The following is a 24,249-nucleotide window of genomic DNA, read 5'->3' as shown; positions in this document are numbered from 1 at the left end:
CAGAACGAATTTACGGAAAATCAATTAGCGAACGGTGACGTAACATATATTTATTTAATTGAGTCCCAAGGCCGTTTACGACACACATTTCATTGGGGCACAGTAGATGCTAATGCATCATCGGTGATTTTCGGTCAAAGTTACCTGGTGGCGCTTATCTCCTCTATAGGTAGCCGTCCCTAATTTAACATTGAAAATTAAAGGAAGGCAGTTGGTAAACAACAATCACCTCATACTCCTTAGCTACTCTTTTACTAACGAATAATAGGATATAACACCCTCCCTTGTATAAAAAACAGAACACGTTTATTTTATTGCAAGGGGAAAATTAATAAACCAAAGATACTTATATGAATCCTGTATAAGAAATGAAATAGATTGCCTGATAAATACACTATTAGAAAGTTAAATACACGAAAAACCGAAAAATCCCTATCATCATTGTGAGTTACTTTGACAGTTAATCTCTATATTATATTCTTCCTGTTGATAGTCCTTTCAAATATGTATATAAAATAACTTTATCAAATTTCTAGGCTGGCATAATATCTACAGCTAATAACACTTGTATATGATTAGGAAAGAATAAATACTTAAAAGGTATTCGTAGTGAAATGATTAAGATATTAAAAAAATCATCACAATAGCGTATGTATGGTGTTTGGGAATGTCTCTTACTCACCCAGGAATCATGCACTAATACGGTATTTTCAATATTTTACATCATTGATGCTACTAATTTATACTTTTGTGTTATTCAATCAGCCAAACAGCTTAAAATGCTAATTAAGAAATGTGATACCTAATTTATCATTCTATTCACCACTTAGTACCATTTCAGTGAATTCCAACTCTCATTAATAATCTAGTGTTTTACCGTACCCAAGAATAAAAAGGTCACCAATTAATATTTAATTTGATAAATATTAGATCGATGAGAAGATTCTTGGACAAAATATTAGTACATTTTACCATTATGAAGAATGCATATCATTAATATGTATAGAATATAAATATACCGTTCATTTCTATCTTGTACTATAATGGTATTTATTCAAAATTTACCATTCATTCTGTATATGTGCAGGTTTCACATAACAACTAGTCGAAAAAGTCATGTTAATCTTGTTATAATTGCCTTTGCTTCTCTTCTAACTCTAGGGGAGGGAATTGCTGTAATACTACATGTTGTGCAAGAATATTGATAGTAGTGTTCAATGGTTTAACAGGTGGTATTTCTAGGTTTAGGCCTCACTTATTTTGCAATGAGAATGATCAGTGACGTTGGTATCTCTAATAGTTGTGAGTAAATGCGAAAAAGCTTATAAAGTAAAATATGTTGAATTTAAACATAAAAGACGACTATCTGTTGTCCAACGCAAGTATACACACTGTGTTTTTGTCTAATTTATTTATTTATTTGCTTAAACTCAGTCAATTTAGTTAAATTCAATATTAATTCGTGATTGGTTCTGACGATTCTCCCATTGGAAAACGGTTTTATCAACTAGTCTTTGCGAAAACCAGTTTAACTTGAGAATATTAAAGTAACTGTGCCACTCTTTGAGATAAGCTTGCCTCGCTCCAGAAAATGGACACAGCTACAGGGTTAAACTGATACAAGCTTCTATGCCATGTTTGTTTTGAATTTCGCGCAAAGCTACACGAGGGCTATCTGTGCTAGCCGTCCCTAACTTAACAGTGTAAGACTAGAGGGAAGGCAGCTAGTCATCACCACTCACCGCCAACTCTTGGGCTACTCTTTTACCAACGAATAGTGGGGTTGTCCGTTACATTGTAACGCCCCCACGGCTTTAAGGGCGAGCATGTTTGGTGTGACGGGGATTCGAACCCGCGACCCTCAGATTTACGAGTCGAGCGCCCTAACCACCTGGCCATGTCTATGCCATGTATCAGAAGCTTTACTAGGCACTGGCATACAGGGCCCAAATCCCTAGTTGGTGTCTTGAAAAATTAGCATAGAAAACCATGATCGATATCATACTGAAACGTCGAAAATTCCCGCGCCTACGGGCCCGAGCTTTAAATCTTTCAAGCACCTAGCGACGCCTCTGCCATTTACCCCTGAAAAAGGAAAGCCCACTTTCCTTAAGCGTTCAGGTTATTGGTTCCCTTTGTGATGCTACCTTTTTTCTGTTGGTCCTGCATGTTTTGGAATATCATGAAACAAGCTCCTTTGAGAGAGCCGTTTTCGTATGTAATGTTTACCTAAGCTAAACGACTAACACATGTTTACGACCTTTCGACCTCCTTCTAACAAAAATATCATAATTATATGCAGGACACCTCCACGAACATTTTGTATAATTACCTGAATACACCCTACTGTAGTTATATTCTAAAGCCGATGTGGAGGAATGAAATTATCAGTTGTTTCAACTATGGCAGCAGCAGAGTCAATAAAATAATAAATATGCAAAAATAAATTTGTTAAAACTATGTTATTTTTTCGTTTGTTGCATATGACCATAGTGATGATACGCTGAAAACTCTAAGGAATATGTTTTTTTAAACATTTCATTTGTAGGATTTGTTTATAAAGTTATTTGCAGTGATATGTATCCAAGTGTGCATAAATATAATATTTTGCGCAAATACATTTAAACTGCTAGGAAAAACTGACCAAAAGGTTGAGTGAAAACATTACCTTCTCGATTAAAAATGAATGCGACATTACTGTTAATCCATTGTTTTAGCTAATCACTAAATTAATGTTTTGATTACTTAAATTTTTTGACATGTTGTTGTGGATAATGTAATAAGAAAATAACTTAGTCAATAAAATATATTAAATATAAATAACTTAATAAGTATGTTCTTAAGAGTAAAGCATAATATCAGCTAAGCCATCATAGTAATTAATTTACTTTTCTACAGTTTCTACTCATAAAAACATATCACAACCACATTGGTAACTACCGGTGACATTGAGAAACAAAATACCACTGATAGACAGACTTTCTAAAAGTTTTAGGGTCAAATGGAGTGAGGTGAAGAAAGTAGGAATAAGAACGAATAAATCTGCAGACTGTGCAATGGATGCAGTGAGAAAGATTGCTGCAGCTACTATTCGTGGTGGAGTTTTCAGAGTAAGATAATTCAAGTTTGACATAGCATATTCAGATATATATATCTATTCAATTTTCTCTTGGAATGTGGATTTGCAAAGTACAAACTACAAGTGTAACTCTTACTCAGTGTTAGGCTTAACCTTTTCAATGTAATATAGTTCCTTTTACTAATTTTTAGTAATAATAGTACAAACTGTACAGAGTAGATTAATTTTAAGCAATCCTAACGTATTAACAGTTTAAATGTCTGTTTCAGCATTATTTTAAGTCATTCGTAATTCTCTAACGCAGTACTGTATTCCAAAGAATATGGTACAAGTTTTAAACCATTATTTACACCAGTATTCAGATATTTTTTCTTAACATGTTGACATTTTTCCTGTACTGTAATACTAAAGTTAAAGGAACTGCATACAGTACCTTAAAAGAGGCCTCACCAGTTTTATTATGTTACTGCAATAACCTTCAAATATATAATTAAAAGTCAAGAACTACATCTAGCTTGTTACATTTTTCCCCCACATTTAAACACATGGCTACAATGTAAAAGCTTTATCAAAAACATCTTTGTCATTCTGTTTGAACATGAACAATCCTTATTTCTTTTCTTGGACCTTTTCAGAAAACTTAGAATAGAAGTATTACTAACCTAAAATTCAGTGTTATCAATGATGTTTTGAAGAAATTTCTTGCCTATATCCATAATGTGTTTTTTATGCTGCTTATTACTGTGTTACATAATCATTGAAATTTTTGTGCATTCCAGTATGTATATAGATTGAATCCACAATTAATTTTATAGTGGTGAAGTAGTACAGGGGCTGTGACCTCTTTACTGTTGCAGCAGTATTGGGGGTGTTGATAGTTAATTTAATTTAAACAACTAAAGGTTAAACCAGCAATTACATTGAGATTATGGAAATGGATATAAACTTCTTGCTAAATTTTATTAAAAATTCACATTATATGATATTTATAAGCATGAATATATATGTAGATTGTGTTTTTTTGCTTTTGATGGTGTATGTTTATTATTATTTTTATATAACATGCTGATATAACACGAATTGGGCCTGAGTTAAGGTATTTTCTACTTGATTGTAGTTGTATAGTTTGACCTAAAAAAACATATTATGGTATAATCTCTAAAATAATTATCAGTATATTCATTACATATTTCAGGATGTGAACAAGTGTCGTCAGTTGGCAAAGTTTTCAACATCCAGACATGTCGCTGCTCAAGTAAGAAATATGAATACTTTATGCTGCTATATTTATGATAAAAATTATGTAAATTAGTAGTTTTTAGAGCATATACAGATTTAATGTCTTATAGAGATAAGTTATAGGTATTTTTAGGGCTAGGATTATAATTACATAAGTATTCTGAAATTTCAGTAACTTTTAATTGAGGCTCTGATGCCATATTGATATTTTATTAATTTTAATCTATATATGGTAACCAGACCTGACAAAAAAAACAAACAGAAGGAAGAGCATCACAGAGCTATACTATAGGGAGTTGGACTATGGTAATTAAAACTGAGCATTGTTCCATCAAAGATTATGAAACAGCTTAACATATAGACAAAGGACCATTTAGGCCTTCAAAGCTGTAAAAATTTAAACCCACTTGCTATTTTTTAAGGAATTCATCAATATCGCTCATAAACTCTTGTAGAGTAGTGAGTTGCCTTTCAGTCATTCCATAAGTCAGTCACCATATTAGAAAAATAAAACTATCTTAACTGGAGCCTAGCCTATCTTTTTTTTCAAGTCTTAAACTAGTATCTTCTCATCTTATGACCTTCAGAATACAGCACAAACAAACCAGAAGACTTTATTCTGTGAGTTTCCTAGCTAATCTTTAAGCTTTAGCAGAAAGTAAATTATCTTAACCTATCCCTGTAAGATACACTACCATCTCAGGAATCATCCTAGTGGCCTTCTTCTGAACCATTTCCAATAAGTTAATATTCTTATTTAAATAAGGAGACTAAAACTGCCCATAGTATTCTGTGAGAGACCCAATTATAGGTAATTATTTCCTTTGATTTGTAGTCAGCATGTCTATAAATACATCCCAAATTTCAATTAACGCTATTACTAGCATCAGAGCACTATTTCATAGGTTTTGAGTGACTTGTTCGTCACTATGCCAAATCCTTTTTTTTTTTTCGTCCATCCATGCTGTTGAGTGGGTTCCAATATATTGAACATGTGATCTTGTTTATGATAACCCATACTTTAACATCCTAAATACAGTTACAAATACCCAAAAGTTTTAATGCCATCAGAAAACTTTACTAATTTATTAATTATTCTCAATCAGCATTATTATGTTAATAAGAAGACTCAAAGGCCCAAGCACTGACCCCTGAAGTACTCACTAGGAACAAGTTACTTTTACCTACACGTGCAGTGTAATTTATAGTGCATTATACTTTTCATTTTTATGTCTACTCTGTTTTTTTATGTGTGTTTTTTAACGTTTTTGAGTCACAATACATAGATATATTGTGTGGGTTAAGTAATAAAAGTTTTCATATATTAACTATAATGTCTGTTAGGTGTTTCTGTGTATGTGAACACATATTCATTTCTCTCACTTCACAGTTGACTGTAAGAGATGCTTTGAATGCAGCCATGGATGAAGAGCTTGATCGAGATGAACGAGTACTTGTAATGGGGGAGGAAGTTGCTATGTTTGATGGAGCATATAAGGTACTGTATTTTAGTGTTTAAGTACATAATTCTTGGAGGGTTGCATGTATAAGTTTACTACTTCGCAGGAGCCATATAGAGGATTATTGAAGACGTGAGGAGATGATGTTAATTTTTTTAAATGCGATTATCAACTCAAATATATATGCAGTGATGCACCATAACAATTTTTATATCTTGCTTGAAATGACAAAAATTACAAGGATCATTTAATAGAAAAAAATACAACATATGCTTAAACCATTAACTCTACAACATAATGTATAATCTTATACAGATTAACCATCACCCCTATCCAGAGCAGTATACATCTGCATATCATATTTCAAAATTTAAATTAATTTTTTTTTAATCTAATCCAACAATTTTATTTAGTTAAAATATTTCGGAACTGATATTTTGTAGTGTAATAAGTTCAAACTTACATTTCTGGACAGTGCTGAGAAGATTTTGCCTGTAAACAATGCATTTATAAAAGTTTTCTGAGGAACTATCACTGCTTGAGAATTCTTTGTTTCTCACACAGTTTTCTTTCCCTTTCTTTGATTTTCAATGTTATTCTTTCTCTTTTATGATGTCGCAGCATGTGATCAGAACAACTAATGTATTTCTGCTTTTAAAATAGTTACAGGAAAAGTTCCATTGAATAGGATAGATTATTATGTGTTGTATTGGTGAGCAGGTTCTTTTGTATTATTTGGTAAAAATAATGCCAAGTCCAGTCCACCTTAGGATAATGAATTAATTTATTTCTTCTGTAACTTTTGCTACTAACTATGTTAACTTTGACACAAATTGTAGGCCTAAGTTCACAATGTCTGAACAGAAATTCCAAGAATAATGTTACATTTAACTGTTATTATGCCTACATGAGACAACAGATCTACTCAAAATACTTTGCAGATAAGTGTATAACTAGGGTTGTATTTAAGGGTAGTTTATATTTGTTTGAAAACCCTTTTATTTCACAAGTAATCCATATAAATGAAATAAGATATTCATGTGTAGCTTAAAAATACATTACAAAGAACAGTAATTATGTTTTTATATTGTGAATTAAAAAAATGCATGTTGTTTATGTACTTGCATTTGATGCTACATGCAATACTCATACGGCTACCTACAGCAAGTTTACACTGCAAGATTACCCTTTTGAGGCTAAGTAAAAGAACTAATGCTGACTTAACCATTTTGCATCAGGCTCGTGCAATTTGTGTAAATTGAGTCACGAATTTCACATGTACAATAATTTATGCAATAACTCTGAGGTTACTTGGCATATCGTCCCAAAAACTGGTAAGATTTTGTTAAAGATCATAAATATCTTGTACACAAAGAATGACATTATTATAATTAAGTGTTTTTATTAAAAATATGTTGTTTTTTCTATTGTAGTTACTTGTCTTCAAACTATTAACAAATCTAGTGCAAGGTGATTTTAATTTTAAGTATAAAAACACCTTTCTTCATTTTATAGTTTTCATATTTCATTTGCATAATCTCTAGAACCTCCTAAAGGATATCAAAAGTTTTTAAGGTCAACATTTATATTTTATTTTTAATTTTCTCTACAATGTCACTAACTGTAGATATTATCATCAACATACAATGCAATGAAATAATTAAAATAGGAAATAGAAAAAAAAATACATACCTTTTAATTTTTTGTAGAATATCTTTAAAGATATCCTTTTGTTAAATTTGTAATTTCAGGTCTTTTACTTTTCACGTATTGCTAAGTTTTAATGTTTTATTTTCCTTTCTTGTCTTTTACCACTTATAATTCATCTTGACACAAGTCAACAGTGCCCTCGAGGTATATTACAGTGTCTGTGGGAGACATGTGCAACCCTTTGGCAAAATTTTCATTCAGCATGTAATATCATAAGTCTTGAGAAGGTGCTCAAAGTATGATCTATATTTAAAAAGTATTAAAACCTTTTAATTATGCTTTTTAAAACATAATTAACTAAAATATAATAGTAAGAACTAAATATAATTTGAACTGTATCTCTAACTATAACATAGTTAGGTAAGACATAACCATAAGTGCTATAGTTGATAAAGCAGCCAACAATACAGTCAGTTCCATGTACTCTGTGACAACAACTGAGCACCAATTTCAAAATAACTATTGTTAGATTATAGTTTAAAATAATCTCTTTCTACTTACTATATACATGTGTATGTACCACCTTCATGTAGACTATAAAGCTCAAACAAATCTGTTGAATATCGGCGTGGCACATGTCAAGGGTTTAAAAAATTTATCGTTTTAATCGTATTCATTCAAAGAACTTTGAAATGTGCGAGTCAAAAAGCTATGTAAGCATCTTATTGTCTAGACGTATCTCTACTCAACTACCATTGTATTGAAGATACGAAGAGCCAAAGTAGAGAATTTTCATAGCTACCTACCTCCTTGAAATCTTGTTTTGAAAGAAAGAAATGGCATCAAAACATGTTAAAATGGCTGAGAAAGCCACTAGGGAGACATTCTGACCTTTCGATTGGTTATTAGTGTCATATATTAAAGGAAGTGTATATAAGGGAGTGCTTCCAAAAATGGAAAGAGGTGGGAGAGGAGCCACTCTGTTTGATTTATTACATAAACAATATTTCAGCAAAGAGAAAATATAGCATGTACGGTGGTTTCTTACCTAAATATGCTATAGTTAGAGACAGTTAAATTGTATTAAGTCTTACTTTTATATTTTAGTTAAATATGTATTATGTGTGTTTTTAAAATCATATTTGAATGATTTAACTTGTTGCCTAGATTTTGAAAGGTTATAAACAAGATGGTGTGTGTAAGCGACATCTTGTTTCAGCTACGAGTCTCTGCAGGGAGTCTGTTGTAAATACATTCGTAAAGCCCAGCAGGCATCAGTTAACGTATGGGCATAAAATATAATAGATGAAGAATTTGAAAGGAAATTTAAAATGAACTATAAGTGAAAAGCTAAAGATGTAAAATTTTGCATATAAGAAAAATACGACTATTCTAGTGGATTTCTACAAAGAGTTGAAAGGTATGTATATAGTCATAGGGTTATACATTGAAGTTTTTTACATTATCTCTAAAGGACATTAATTTTTCAATTATTTCTTTTGTCACCAAGTTTATGTAGTAGGCATGTATGTAATATTTCACACTATCAATAATTATTCCACAATTAGATGCTATAATTACTTTTAAATTAACCCCATTTAATCATGACATTCAGTTATGGAGTGTACTAGATAGCAAAGTTAGTCTTAACTGAAGCTTTTTGTAGCTGTAGTTAGAATGAATAAATTTAAAGTTTTTTTCCTCAGATATATTATTTCATTCTTTTTTTTCTCACTGATATTTTTTGTGCATTACATGATTCTAGTGTTATAGCAGAGAAAGGAGTAAAACTAGTGACTTAGAGCATAAAATGTTACTTGTGCGATTTAAGATATTTAATAATTCTTAGTAATTTTCTTGTTACAAAGAAGAAATTACCAAATTTTTAACTTTCATGAGATATTTTTAAAAAATCTTATTTTTTTTTTATTAAGGTCAGTCGTGGACTATGGAAGAAATATGGTGATAAACGTGTGATTGATACACCTATCACTGAGGTAAGTACTACTTGAAACTAGATGTAAAGTGTAATATTTTTGTTTATGTTTTTTATTATTCATATGTGTAAAAACCTTTATTAGCTAATTATTTGTAATGTTTATTCCATGGTTCTTAAGGCCTGACGTACTGTACAAATCATTATTAACACACTCAACACAGGCATGGTCAATTTGACCAAGCACGTGACCTCTTTGTACTGGTTTAAAGTCTTTATAGATTTAATACTTCTAACTTTCAATATATTGTGTATATCTTCACAAAATTTGCCAGTCTTTCACATACAAAAAATCATATTTTTTTAGTAAAGTATTTTTAATAAACTAAAAGAAAGATTTGTTCAGGAATATATTGAGTATTTGTTTTGAATAACCCATGTGCAAAGTGATTTTCATATTAAAATTAAAAATACGTTTCCTTATCTCACAAATCTCAAATTTCCTTTGTGTAATCCCTAAACTCATAAATACATTTCAAACGTTTTTGTTTCAGTAAAACTATATTTTATGTGTTATTTTCTCTACCCTATCTCTATATGGGATTGGTCAGTCTGACTGACCCCAGAACCACCAAAAATATCAAAATATATCTAAATTACCCTTTTTTATTTCTAAAATGAATTCAAATTGTAACATGAAACTGCAATCGTTTATCCTAAGTAGCTTTAAGCTTGTAACAGTATACATGTATTTATAATAAAATTTTACTGTTTTATTGCCCTTTGAACCATGTCTAACTACTATCTGTGTCATTATAAGTTATAAATCACCAAGGGAATGTGCAGCTCATGTTACGCTATCGAATTACATTACCCATGAGCTGCTACTAACTGATCTCATGTGTGCTTCGTGAAATATTTTTATTATATGTTTTACCTAATTTAATCTTAACTAACCTAAAAAGATCCCTATTTTTACATTTTAATTACTTTTATAATAATAAATAGAATAAACATGAAAAATAAAGTACTTACCCAATCTTCTTTTTTTTCTTGCTGTCAATTGCTGATGGCACTTAACCCTACTTTTTTCATACTAATGGTAGTAATGTACTAAATAATTTCTATTAAATTAAATAATGCACCAAAGAATACAGACTAATAATATACAAAAAGTAGCCAATATCCTTTAACTCTCAAAATTTTTCTGGGTTTATAACTATGCAACAAAAGCCGTTACAACTTCATCCAAGCTCGTCGTTAACTTGTACTCTGAGTAAAATTGATGCTTATTTGTTCAGAACACATTATACAATAAGTAATTTTATAAATGAAAACCTTGACTTTCTATTGGTTATAGGTAAAATATAATTAAACGTAAGAATGAACTATTAACAGATCCTGAAAGAGAGGATGTGACAGGTGGGTGTGGTAGGAGGGGGTCTGATTTTCTATTTGATAGCTCTCTAACCAAACAAAATTGAAGGCTATAAAAATTATGGTTTGTCTGAGCAATGACTATTTTATAGTGACTAATTTATGTTTAATTTTGTACATTTTGGAGGGGTGGTGGATAAAATAGAGAAGATACCTAGAGAAAATGTGTCGTGTCACATTAGGGGAATTCAGAATTGTTTTAAATATTGCCGTGTAGAATTAAGAACTTAAAACTTATATGCTATTAAAATATTATTGCATATTAATCATAATAGTTGTTTCAATTCTTATACCTGATTTTTCGTTCTTTAGATGGGTTTTGCTGGAATAGCTGTAGGAGCAGCCATGGTGAGTGAATATTTGTACAAATATAGTAAGTTATAACTGGTAAAAAAGAAAAATAAAGTATAAAAAGTATTGCTGAAAGTACATAGTTAATAGTAAGTTGTAAGCATTTATCTAGTCAAATCTGAACATGTATCCATATGATTCAACAAATAATATGTAGTAATAGAAATTTATATAAATCTCATTTTTAGTTTGTTAATATTTTTAATCAAATTCTCTTTGATTTTACCTTCTGGTATTAATTTGTGATTCTCATCCTGATGAGTGTTAATCATTCAGTGTTTCATATATAGGATATTTGTATTTCATAGATTAAAAAAAGTTAACTATGTGCCCTATCCTCAGAGATGTTTCATTATTAATGATTTTATTTTAAGCCCTTTAAAAACTAATAATGTTGCAACCCTTGGTGGTTTTTTGAATACAAAACTTAAGTTATCTTGCGTGTTATCATCAATAACTAGTTTAATTTGGAAATATACCAGTCACTTTTTTCTTTACAAAAAGACTGGTCTTTATCAGAATTTTCAATTACTTTAAAATCCATCAAAGTTTTGAATGTACAGTGTATAGTCAACTTGAAGATACTTGGTCTAACAAAAATTATACCTGCATATTAAGCCCTCCACAATGTCTGTGTGCCTCAGTTCTCAGTTAGGTACAAAGTAGAGTTTATTAGAACAAAGTCTTGCATATTATGTTCAAAATGTAGTTTAGACTTGCTTGTTTTTAATCAGTTATTTTTCTTGAACTGTTCAAATAACTTTTTGAGTGTTGGTTTTTTAAATTTGGTTTACATTTTGTTAAACCTTTTTTTTTCATTCCAGTTTAAATTTTAATTGGATTTAAAATTTAGTTGTTTTTCTACAGGAAGTTCCCTTTAGGAAATAAAAGTCCAAGTTTATAATGGTATTGACCCAATTAATATAACATGGATTTTTACTTTTTATAACAATTAGTTCTTATGAAGTTCTTGTTTGTTTAACTTGTGACCCTAGCAATGATTCTTTGGGTCTTTTAGAGGTTTTTATAGATATTACTAATGACTTTATGTCTTGATGATTTAAGATATGCTTCTTTATTTATTTTTTTGATAAATACATCTGTGTGAGATAGCATATTTTCAAGGTGCAACAAATCTTGAAGTCTTTACTTTTTTTTTGCCTGAAGTTTATACTTTTATCATCCTCCTGTATTTTTTTAAATTCATTTAAACATCTGCAGCCTCAGATTACTGAGAGTTAAATTTATGGTACTAACCAGTTTCAAGATGATCTTCTGTATGTGAACTTCCTTTTAAACATATTTTAAAAACAGATGTGAAGAATTGAACGTGTTGATCTTCATTCATTATTTTCTGATGTGTTAGTATCAGTCCTTGAAAGCCATGACAGTTTATAATAAACAGCAAGTAAGACAGCAAAAAAAAACATTCCATCATAAGAAAACAAAGTGTAAAACATTTTCCCACTAATTTAATTTATAATGTATAAACTGTCTCTCTTGAGATTTATTTCAAACACCCATCTCATTCATGATTTTGGTATGTATTTGTACATTTCTTGAGGAAAGGCTTGGAAAAAGTAGGTAGGTAATATTACAAATCTAGTTTTTAGTTTCAAGTTCGAATTTGTACTTGAATATTTCCTGTGGGCTGATGAAAATATTGATAATTCCCTGTTTAGTAGCTTTTACAGTGTATTAGTTTAATTAATAAAACATTTGTTTAAATCAAAAAGTGATTCAGAACCATAGCTAGCACGCACTCTGTCAAATCATGTGTAGTTTTATTTTGGATTATTTATTGCATGTCTTAGTATTGAAGGGGATGGTAAATTTAAATACTTTAAATTTACAGAAGTTTGATATATTTCAGATATTTCTTGGTACAAAAAAACTTAAAAGATATCATTTTATTTTATTTGAAGGGAAAAGAATATTGCAAAACAGAACTGTTAGGAGTATTTAATCTTATTTTGCTAACATTAATCAATTAATACTTTTTTATGGGATTTTGACTTTCTGGGAAAGATTAATACCATGTGGTCAGAACACATCAAATATTTTTCCTGGGATTTAACGTGGAAAGCTGCCTGTAATTTGATATGATTTCATCAAAAATGTTTGATCAATATAAAAAACCTAATGTAAGTTTTCATTTTTATCTTGATGAATATGCTTGCCTTGTACCCCACTCAAATGTATCCTTAAGTGGAAAGTCTCTTCAGAACGGATAAAGGCACTTTTCATGGTGTTGTCTTGATTAATGCACTTATAGCAACAATTTTTTGTCGTTCTTGTTGATCTTGTTTTTACCAAAAATAGTTGCTACCAGGGAAGGTTCTTAAAATATTTGTATGATAGAAGTTTGTAAGGAAGCCAGGGTTAATGTTAAATAATTTTTGTTATTAATTTAAAAAATTGTAGGAAACTCAAAAGTACTCATTACATTTTTATCTCTGTATTTAATATTTAGGCAGGATTAAGACCCATCTGTGAATTCATGACCTTTAATTTCTCCATGCAAGCCATTGATCAAGTTATCAACTCTGCTGGAAAAACATTTTATATGTCTGCTGGAATGGTAGGTAAAATATACAGTAGGTATTTTTGATTATTCTACTGTTGATCCTACTAACTTATATTTTGTGAATTAGTGATTATTAGCTTTTAGTTAAATTTTAATAACATTATACTTTTAAAGAGACGTTAGGCGACAATACTAATAATGACTCACTTTTGCCTTTTCTATTAACTCTATAAGAATGAAGTTGGGCAATTTGACAACCATGAAACTATACATACTATAACTATTAACTTACTATGTGTATCTTTACAATATTTGGCAAGCATTTAGTAAACATTACAAGTCTGGTGTCCACAGAAATTATATTTACTAAAGATTTGTCTGTGAACTTATGAAACCTTTAATGAGTTAGCCTTGAGTGAAAGTTGTGATATTCATGCTAAGAATAAAAATACTCATTTTCATCTTATAGTTTTTGTACTTCTTTTGCACAAACTGTAGAACTTCCTAAATGAATATCAAAGTTTTTTGGTAAAAATATACATTTTCATCTCTTATTTTATCTATCCTTACACTAACTGTAGAAGCATCAACAATTTACAGTAAAATAAAAGTTTAGAAGTATGAAATGAAATTAATAATATAATATTTTCCTCTTGCAGTATTGATTAAAAAATTCCATAGTACATACCTTAACAGTTTCAGCTGTTTACCTTTTCACATCTAAAAAAAAATCACAAAAGAACAAGGATTTGCGGTACTCACTTTGTGCTTGATCCATTTGCATTTCAGTAAAAATAAAAACACTATCATTTATAACCAATAGAAAGGCAAAGTTTTAAACTATTGAATGACATATAATGCTCTGTTATTTTCAGTACAGAGTATTGTCAAATTTCATTTTTGTTTTGAAAGTTTATCACGAGTCAAGCAGCTAAGGGAATTAATTTAAACCCCTCTTGTTTTAGTTAGAAAGCCAATTAAATTGTAATAGTTATAGGACATTGTTTTCTTTGTGCATGTTATTTGTTTGTGTTCTTAGGAGCATCATTTAATTAAATAAGAATTATTTTGTGTACTAGTATTAGGTCGTCAAGAAATTAATGTAGTGTTTTTGAACACTTTCATTAACCACCCCCCAAAAACATACATCACGTATAATAGTTAAATGAACCACCTAAATGTCACGTTGGTGTAGCCTATATAATGTTTAAAATTTAATATACTCTAATTCCTTATACTGATGGCACACGATGAGACACACATTTGGCATGTAATGCTGTTTGAATACAAGAAGGGAAACAATGCCTCTGTAGCCAGAAAGAATATCAAAGAAGTGTATGGAAATATTTTGAATGGTCATAAATGTCAACGATGGTTTAGCAAATTTCGTTCAGGTGACTTTAGCCTTAAAAACTGTGATTGCAGGGGGCCGACATGTTGGAATTGATATTGATGCTCTGAAGACGCTTGTTGAGTCTAACCCAAGGCAACACACTCATGAAATGGCCCTGAAATGGGGAAACTCCATAAAGAAGGTGTTTGGGTGCCTCATGAACTCTCCGATGATCATCGTTTCTAACATGTGAACGTTGCTTCGTCTCTTCTGGCATGTAATGCATGTGAACCATTTTTGGACAGAATTGTCACCGGTGATGAAAAATGTGAATATTAAGCACCAAAAACAATGGCTCAGTCCTAGACAAAAACCACTTCCTACCCCAAAACTTGGACTCCATCCACAGAAAGTGAGGCTTTGCATTTGGTGGGACATCAAAGGAGTAATTCATTTTGAACTCCTCAATCCATAGTGAACTGTCAATGCAGAGATCTATAGTTATAGATCTATAGACTATTTTATTTAATAAATGTTTTTTTTTATATACAAGTTGTTTGGGTTTTTTCAACTAAAAAAAGTGATATTAATTTCTTGACGACCTAATACCATCATTATAAAAAAGTAGGCTTAAATTTCATTGGCAACTGACAGCAACTTCTTGTTTTTCATGTATATTCTTTATGTATTGCTATAAGAGTAACTAAAATGTAAAAAATAGAAACTTATTAGGTTAGATTTGATAAGTTAATTAAAAAAAACAATAATAAAAAATTCATCTTGAGATATGCTTTATGAGCCATTCATAAGTTTCTTCATTCTGTGTGGTAAAATGAGCCACACATAACACTTGCTGAGTGATTTACAACTTGTGTGGTGAGATTATTAGTTATAGACGGTTCAAAGGGTAATAAAACAATAAGATTAAGTATAAACAGTTGCAATTTTCTGTTGTAATGTGCAGTCATTCTAAAAAGAAAAGGAGAGTTATAAAAAATTTGTTTTATTAGGGTTACAAGGCCAGTCAAATTAACTGAGTCCATATAGAGTTAGGGTAGATAAAATACTAAATTTTATTGAAAAAAAATTTTCATATTTATTTAAGAGGTTTTAGAGGTTATGAAAAATTATGTTTGAAAATTTTCATACGAAGAAAAGTATTCTTAATCTTAACATGAAAATCACTTTGCACTTGGAGCAGTCAATGCTCTGGCTCCATATATATTTAGTAAAAATACTTAATTGAAAAAATCAGATTTTTGTGTATAAAACACTTGTAATGTTTAGTAAAAGCTTTCCAAATTTCCTAGTTGTAATATGTATATTTTCATGGTATCATGGTGGTTACAAGGTCATGTAAAATACATGAGCCTGTGTCCATTGAGTTAACACAGATCTGATTTAATCTGATTAACTTTCAGCTGTTTTACTTTATTTTAAATGCCATGCAATGTTTTCTTTTTCTAGCAAAATAAATAGTTGTGGACAAATTAAACTTGACTCTGTATGCACCAATGTGTCAATCAGATAAATTTAAACATCTTGATTTAATATATTTGTTTATAGGTAAATGTGCCCATTGTATTTCGTGGACCCAATGGAGCAGCAGCAGGAGTTGCAGCACAGCATTCTCAGTGTTTTGCTTCATGGTATAGCAATTGTCCTGGTCTTAAAGTTATTTCACCTTACTCTGCAGAAGATGCTAAAGGTCTCTTAAAATCAGCTGTCCGAGACCCTGACCCAGGTGTGGTGGTAAATTTCAAATTTATAGTTTTTGTAACTTTTGTCATTATTACATCTTTTCACCTTTTTTTTTTCAATTTGAATTATTTCATAAAGGTTGCTTTTTATGGATCATTTTCTTGAATTTATTTCTATTTATAAGATTAAAGTAACAACAGTAAAAACGGTTAAGCATCAAACAGGAAATAAAAATAAAATTTCTATAGAATATTTTGGAAAAAAAATTTATAAGACTGAAATTTTTATCATTAACTTTATAGTGTTTTGTACAGGACCCACTTAATGTGCACAAAATGAAGAGTTCATAGAAGTTGTATAAGCTATTTAGCATGGAAAATCTTGTTTTAGTAATGTTAAGCAAAATACAATTTATGTTGTTATACCTTGCTAGATAAAAGAAATGCCCACCAGTGGCTAAGCATTAAGGCTGAGGGCTCATTATACTAAAAATTGGGTTTTGATACCCATGATGGTCACAGCACAGATAGTCCATTGTGTAGCTTTGTGCTTAACATCAAACGAGTCACCTAAGTATTAGTGCTGTAAATATAAATCAATTAATTGATAAATTTCAATGCATTTCAATTGGTGATCAAAATATGTAAATGAAAATTGAGTTTGTGACAATAATCTTCAAATAAAGAATTGTGTTGTAACTTACCATTTTGCTATCAAGTTTCCATGATGCAGACAGAACACTTTATAGAGCTGGCTTTCTTTATAAAATGGAGATCAGTCTATGACACTAATTTATCCTTGTGGGATTTTCCTGTAGTTGCATATGAAAAATGGAAACTCCAAGCCAATAAAACTTAGTTCTTTCGAGATTGTGGCAAACAATAAGCAAAGAAATGTTTTGTCAAAGCCAGATAGAATCGTACTTCTTACTTTCTGAAAAATTAAAGAATATTGTATCACCAGACTATCTTGCTTTGTATGTTGAAAGTGTTAAGTATTTGGTTTTAAAGAGACTAAAGTTAGGCAGCATATTGCAGTGCAACAGTGCTATCTTACAATACAAAATATAGAGTCAATACTCAACCCTACTAGACATTTGTAAATCATCTACTTGCTCTATAGCAGCATTTCTCAAATTGGGGTCTGCAAGAGAACTCCAGGGGTTCACCAGCCATGTCTGAAATTTCATAAAAATATTTAAACAAATATGATTTATATAATAAAGAATATTTTTTCATGAAATAAAATTTATATGAATTAAAACATTTAATTTTGAAATGCAGCTTTTCATGTACACTGAACTTTTATTCAAAACAAAAAAACACTGATGGGTTTGGGGGGGGTTCACGAAAAACTTTTAATTTAAAAAAGGTTCTCAGTTTACTAAAGTTTGAGAATTTCTGCTCCATAGCACAAACAAAATTGAAACTGTTGAGATGTCTAGAATTTATATTTTATATTTTTGTTTTAGGTGTCATAAAATACTATTTTTCATATTTACAAAAAAAAATGTTTCGAGAATTGCTTTTATCCCAAATGCAATTACTTCTTTTATAAAGTTTAATTTTTAATATCATCTATTTTTTATAGGAATTAAATGCAACTGTTTCTCAGCTAAAAAATTAATCCTGTAGAGAAAACTTTGTTAGAAAAGGCCAGTTACTTCTAGAATTATACAAAATGACTGGGCACAGCTTTTTGTGATGATAAATTCTTAGTTATATGAAATTATTTATCATACAATTCTTAATTAGAAGCTTAACCTGCATCATTCTAAAAAATTATATATGTACATTTCTTATAAGAATTGAAAAATGAAAATAGTGAATTGACCCATAGTTTGGTAACTATGAGCTATAAAGAAAGACTACCTGTTTAATTTCAGATATTGTACTACTGATAGTAGTGTATGTTATTGGGATGCAAATGTTTTCTATTTATTTTTATGCAGTTGAGAACTATATATATATATATATGAATTTGTTAGTTTAAACCCATTACCTTATCCAACAAGTCAAAGCTTAGACAAGATTGAATTTCCTCAATCTCTTATTTGAATTTATGGCTGAAAATGTAGTTAATAATAAAGGTATCCATCTCGTGAATTAATGCATCCTAATCATTATACATTTTAGTTTTCTTTGTGTAATGATTTATGACAATACATCTCTAGTAATTTTGATATACAGAATTAGCATCATTAATTTATAACTTACTTGTTAATTCTAATCTGTAGAGTTAACTTGCTTTATTTTATCAGTAGCTAATGATAATTTAAAATATTCCAGCATATTTAAAACTAAATAATCTAGACATCATTGTACTGTTAAGCCACAAGCATAGTAGAGCAATAGGTTTTAATCCAGTCTAAAGAAAACTATAAAAGTACAAATCTAAATTCCAGTGTTTTAGAATTAAATTTTAAAGATTTTAGTTACTTGCAGAAAACGAATTCATCACTTCTAAACTAGTTCATTGCATTTTGATTTAATCTTTTTTTTCTTGTTCATTTTTAGTACAAGTTCTTCAAAAATAACATTTACTTCATCTTTAAATAAATGCAATTTGTTCTTTTAGTTGTGTTTCTTGAAAATGAAATTATGTATGGCACCAGTTTTGAAATTTCTGATGAAGTTTTATCAAAGGATTTCCTTATACCTATTGGAAAGGCAAAAATAGAAAGGGAAGGTAAGTGGGATCTTTATTTATCTTAAAAATTCAAGTACATTCCAAAAATCAGACAAATTTTCTTTGTCTGAGCAGGCTTTTTTTTATAAATTGTCTTTTTGTCACTCAATTTTTAATGAGCTAAATCTCTAAAATTTTGGAAACTGGTTAATATATAAATGGTGAATATATTCAAATGCAAAATTTCATACACATCACAGTATTTTTTTTATTGTGTATAGATTTCAGATTTGCTTAAACATATTTTAGACAGCTAAAGTTTTATTGAGCAATCACTATACCCAGACAAAATAAAGTGCAAATCAAAAGATAAATCTGACGAACTTAGCAGCAGATTGAAGCAATAATAAACACGATCTAAAGAAGTAATGGGAAATGACATGTAGCAGAGCTGGATAGAAAATGGAATATGAGTACGAAGATTTCTGAGATACAGTGCTGTTCATAAACTATTATAAAAGACACATACAGATCAAAGTAAGTGATTACATAGCAATGGGTGGAAATACAATAGAATCTTGGAACAAGACTATTTTCCTGTAAACCTTTAAACAGATCCTCATTTTGTGCTAACCTGAATATGTTGCATATTTTCATAGGTAAACAAACTTGCTGATCCAGTGTTCTAAAACATTGGGGAATTCTTTAGATGGGTGGCCGATATGGAGATCGGTCACAGGCTTAATTTTATTTAATTTTTTTTTTTTACTATCTTTTCATTTCACTATATGTGAATTATTTCATTATGGTTAGTATTAGGATAAAGAAAATAACTGATAAGGTATAAAGCTTTATTGAAAGAAGCTTTTGATATTCATGTAGGAGGTTCTGTAGTTTATGAAAATCACCATGAACTCTTATTGACTCAGTAAAAGCTTCAGAAATTCACAGACAAATCTTTTGTAGAAATACTTTATTAAAAATTCTGATATTTTTGTACACAATAAACTTGTAATGTTTAATACAAGTTCACCAAGTTTTTTGAAGATACACTTAATATTTTCTGAGTTATAGTACATGTTACATGATGGTTACAATGTTGTTCATCATGACCAAGCCCATATTCAGAGAATTAACACAGTATAAGAGATTTTAGATTTTATGGTTTTTTGTGTTGTTCTAATGTCTTTGGAAATTTGTTTAAGCATATCGTACTGAAAATCTGTATCAAATTTTACTTGTGACAGGAAAACACATAACACTTGTGGCTCACTCTAGACCTGTAGGAATGTGTTTGGAAGCAGCTAAACAACTAGCTAGTTCTGGAATTGAATGTGAGGTGAGGGGTCTGAAAATTGTATAATTTGTACAGAAAGTAACTTAAGTTCTAGCAGTCTCCTTCATTTGATTTATATCATTATTATGTTGTTCCCTTTTTTAACTTGTCACTAGTGTGATGAAACAATGTAAGAAAGATTCTTAGTACAACTTTTATTGTAAAAAACAATACCTGACAGAAATGCTTCACATCTAAAATATTTTTTAGTTTATTTTTGTTTTATAATTTGTTCAGTTTCATTTACAATTAACATGTTATTTGGATAATTGTATATGACTTATACACTAGTACTTAACTTTTTTATTATTACTAGAAACATGGATATTTTTTAAATTTATTCTTTTAAAGTTAAAATTGTTAAGGTTATGTTGGCATAGCATGAATTAGTATTGTTTTTACCAAACTTAGAAAATTTTCATTCATTTTGAAATATTGTACACCACAAAGGGTTGTTTGCAGTTCTTGTGAATCACTTAAAAACATATTTTCAATCTACTTCGCTACTACGTGTAGCATGCAAGGGATGTGGAATTTCATTTGTCTTTTATTGATATGTTTTCATGCATGGTGGGGCAAAAGTCAGTGATAAGGAGTTCACTCCTGATAAGAGATATTGAATGAATTCTGTCATCTTTCCTGTATAGGTTTTTGCTATGAATGATTTCCCTGTGCTATCCTTTTATTTGGAATGTATAGGAACACTCGTTTAGTAATGCAGTGTACATGTAATTTGTTTTTCATTCTCACCAAGCAAAAGTTCCTTTTCTTAGTTAAAAATCCAATCCTTTATTTTACTTTATACAATAACACGTGTATCTTGTACCACCTTCATAGATTATTTAAATTGTTTATGTAATTCATTCTTTTAGAGATGTCATGAAAGTCAAGGCCAAAGCTTTTTTTATCTTTATGTTACTGCTATTGAAACAACCTATATAGTGTTTACTTGCAAGACTTGGAGGTTTCAGCATTCAATACACTTTGACCAAGGTTGATTTTGGGTCATGAAAAACCTTGACTTATAGAGCTAAAAAGAATCTGGTCTAAACATTATCTGAAACTTATGTCTTTGTACAGGAAGGAAAATTAAAAAGTTTCTGTAATTGCTCAAGAGAAATGTTATTATGAGTATTAAGTTAATAAAATAGGAATATTGACCCATTGACTGTAGCTGCTCTAAATGTGCACAGTATTTTTGCAAGCTGTACACCATATATGGCATACTCGCATTCAACTGCCGAATGCAGACCATATCCTATATGGCGAATCAGCAGTCAGTGGGTTAAATATGGCTAAAAATTGCTTTTGTCTGCAGCAAGTTCCCTCTCAATTGGCAACTGTTTCTATCATCAAAATGTTTAATTTTTTTATTCTATTGGAAGGAAGAGTGATTGTTTTTTCATACCTTTAATCTTGTTTCTTATCATTAAATATGATCTTTTATTAAGAGTAGAAATACCATTTGTGTATGGCTAGTGTTTCCAAACTAATCTCAATAAATGTGGATAGCCTTGTATTAATCTAACTAAAATATGAAAGTTGTCAACACACTGTTTTTAGTTTTGTAAAATATTCGTCACATTGTGTAGGATTTGAAGAAATCCTGAAAACAAAGTCATTTACTTAACCTATTTATTCTGCTTCTATAATAATGGACTGAAATGTATCTTTACTAGTAGAGGTTAGAGAATTAAAGGCATCTTATTTATACTGGGTACCTGGTGTTAAAATTATATGTAATACAAATAAAGTAACAGTGGTTTATGCTGGTCAGTTGCTTCCCTAACAGATGTTAGTACCTTTCCATGATAGGTTATAAATTTGAGAACAGTTCGTCCCATGGATGCTGAGACAATTTTTAACTCTGTGATGAAGACAAATCATCTTGTAACTGTAGAGGGTGGATGGCCGCAATGTGGTATAGGATCTGAAATATGTGCTCAAGTTATGGAAAGTAAGAATTCAATTTGTATTTCTGTATGAATCAAACCAAACACAGTGTATATACATAGAGAGATTAACATGTGTACCACAGGGTACGGAGAGAGAAAGAAAGTAAATTTAAGGTAATACATTATTTCATTTCTGTACTTCTTTGCTATTGCATAACCTTCTTCATCCATATACCATAGTCTGTACATGAAGCAAAACTCGTTATGAGGAAATATTCTATAAAATAGGATGAAAAAGTGAAGAAGTGGAGTTTAAAAATTGTCTAATTGTTTTTACCTTGATTAATCATACCTCAATGTGTTTGTTTTTGTACTTATCTACATAAAAAGGCAACCTCAAATTAGTCTGTTGTTTTGTAGGCTTAACGCAGAAGATAGTTGTATTTAAAAAAAACAGTTTAGATTAGTTTAGCTTTATGCTTAACAACAATCAAACAATATTTATAGAATGGAAGTTTAATTATATTCTATTTCAGGGAATAATATTAGTTCAGCATACTTTATTTAATATATTCTTTTCTAATAAGCATAAATTTCTGCCAAGTTTTCATTATGTTGCTCCCTACACCAATTAAAATGGTCAGAAAAGCCTATTTTAATCTTGTTTAATTAAAAAACATAACGTATTATATTTGGTGTTATTTGCTTAATATGCCATTTCATGCCAGATCTATATTTTTATTTACAGGTCAAGCATTTGACTACTTGGATGCTCCAGTGGTAAGAGTAACAGGTGTAGATGTCCCTATGCCCTATGCACACACCCTTGAACTACATGCTACTCCAAGAACAGAGGATGTAGTCTTTGCTGTCAAAAAGGTTCTTAATGTCAGTTAAAGGATATTATGCTACATGTTGTTTAATTCAAGAAAGTAGTTCAAAAATAGTAATCAACACAGATACCAAGTTGTAGGACACTTGCAAGTAAAGCTTGGCGGAACTTGTTACATGACTTGAAAAAGACTTGTAACTTGTTAACAAATGTAACATTTGATCCAAGAAATAGAGTGCTTTTAGTCATTATTTGAATCACTAGTTTGGATATTTTATACCAACCTGAATATTCAGTGTTTGTTTAATTACAACAATCATTATTTATCATGAGTTATTTGAATGATAAGAATGAGAAAGATAAAAAATTATATGGTATTAGAAACTCAACAAGTTAAGTAAATTGTAGAAAGGTTTCTATTAAAGCTTAAACAGAAAAAAAAGAGATATAAACTTTGCTAATGCATCCAAATTGTACATATAAATTTAACCTTTCTGAATTCCTCTTAACCCCACTATTTGTTTGGTTGGCCTAATACTTTCTTTAAAAATGACCTGGTTATTTGGCTTGGTATTTGATTTGTAAAATGATATGCTTCTGTTTGTTTGGTCATACCAGTCATTATCTATGAATTATAGGTTAAATAAAAATATCACAATCATATACTTGTGTGGCATTTGACATTACCATGGAACATTTTCTACCACAGTTCTCTGACATATTGTTAACTCCCAGTATGTATTCACACTGAGGTTATATGGAGACAAAAACTGTATATCTTTCTTAATTGTTTTCTCATTATAATTGGTGCTTTTACTGAAGATAACCTCTCTCTCATCACCACC

The 24,249-nt window shown here is 30.1% G+C and overlaps 1 protein-coding gene across 1 annotated transcript; it reads left to right on the top strand.

The window, feature by feature from the left end:
• The first annotated feature begins 2,954 nt into the window (after nucleotides 1-2,954).
• LOC106460171 (pyruvate dehydrogenase E1 component subunit beta, mitochondrial-like) lies at nucleotides 2,955-24,067 on the top strand. Its single transcript, XM_013919858.2, has 11 exons — nucleotides 2,955-3,110; nucleotides 4,275-4,334; nucleotides 5,709-5,816; nucleotides 9,363-9,425; nucleotides 11,114-11,149; nucleotides 13,626-13,733; nucleotides 16,579-16,756; nucleotides 19,291-19,401; nucleotides 20,589-20,680; nucleotides 22,493-22,634; nucleotides 23,321-24,067. Exons 1-11 carry the CDS (start codon nucleotides 3,057-3,059, stop codon nucleotides 23,467-23,469), a joined length of 1,101 nt encoding a protein of 366 aa, XP_013775312.1. The 5' UTR covers nucleotides 2,955-3,056; the 3' UTR covers nucleotides 23,470-24,067.
• Nucleotides 24,068-24,249: the final 182 nt, after the last annotated feature.

Source organism: Limulus polyphemus, unplaced genomic scaffold, assembly GCF_000517525.1.
Source record: "Limulus polyphemus unplaced genomic scaffold, Limulus_polyphemus-2.1.2 Scaffold722, whole genome shotgun sequence".
NCBI lineage: Eukaryota > Metazoa > Arthropoda > Merostomata > Xiphosura > Limulidae > Limulus > Limulus polyphemus.
Note: the sequence above shows the minus strand (reverse complement) of the source record. Positions and strands in the feature narration are given on the sequence as shown.

Bases quoted from the DNA above. Each gene is read 5' to 3' on its own strand.
- LOC106460171 (XM_013919858.2), top strand. From the start codon at position 3,057: ATGGATGCAGTGAGAAAGATTGCTGCAGCTACTATTCGTGGTGGAGTT. The intron at 13,734-16,578 runs GTAGGTAAAATA...ATTTGTTTATAG, and splicing joins TTTATATGTCTGCTGGAATG to GTAAATGTGCCCATTGTATT. The intron at 22,635-23,320 runs GTAAGAATTCAA...TTTTATTTACAG, and splicing joins ATGTGCTCAAGTTATGGAAA to GTCAAGCATTTGACTACTTG.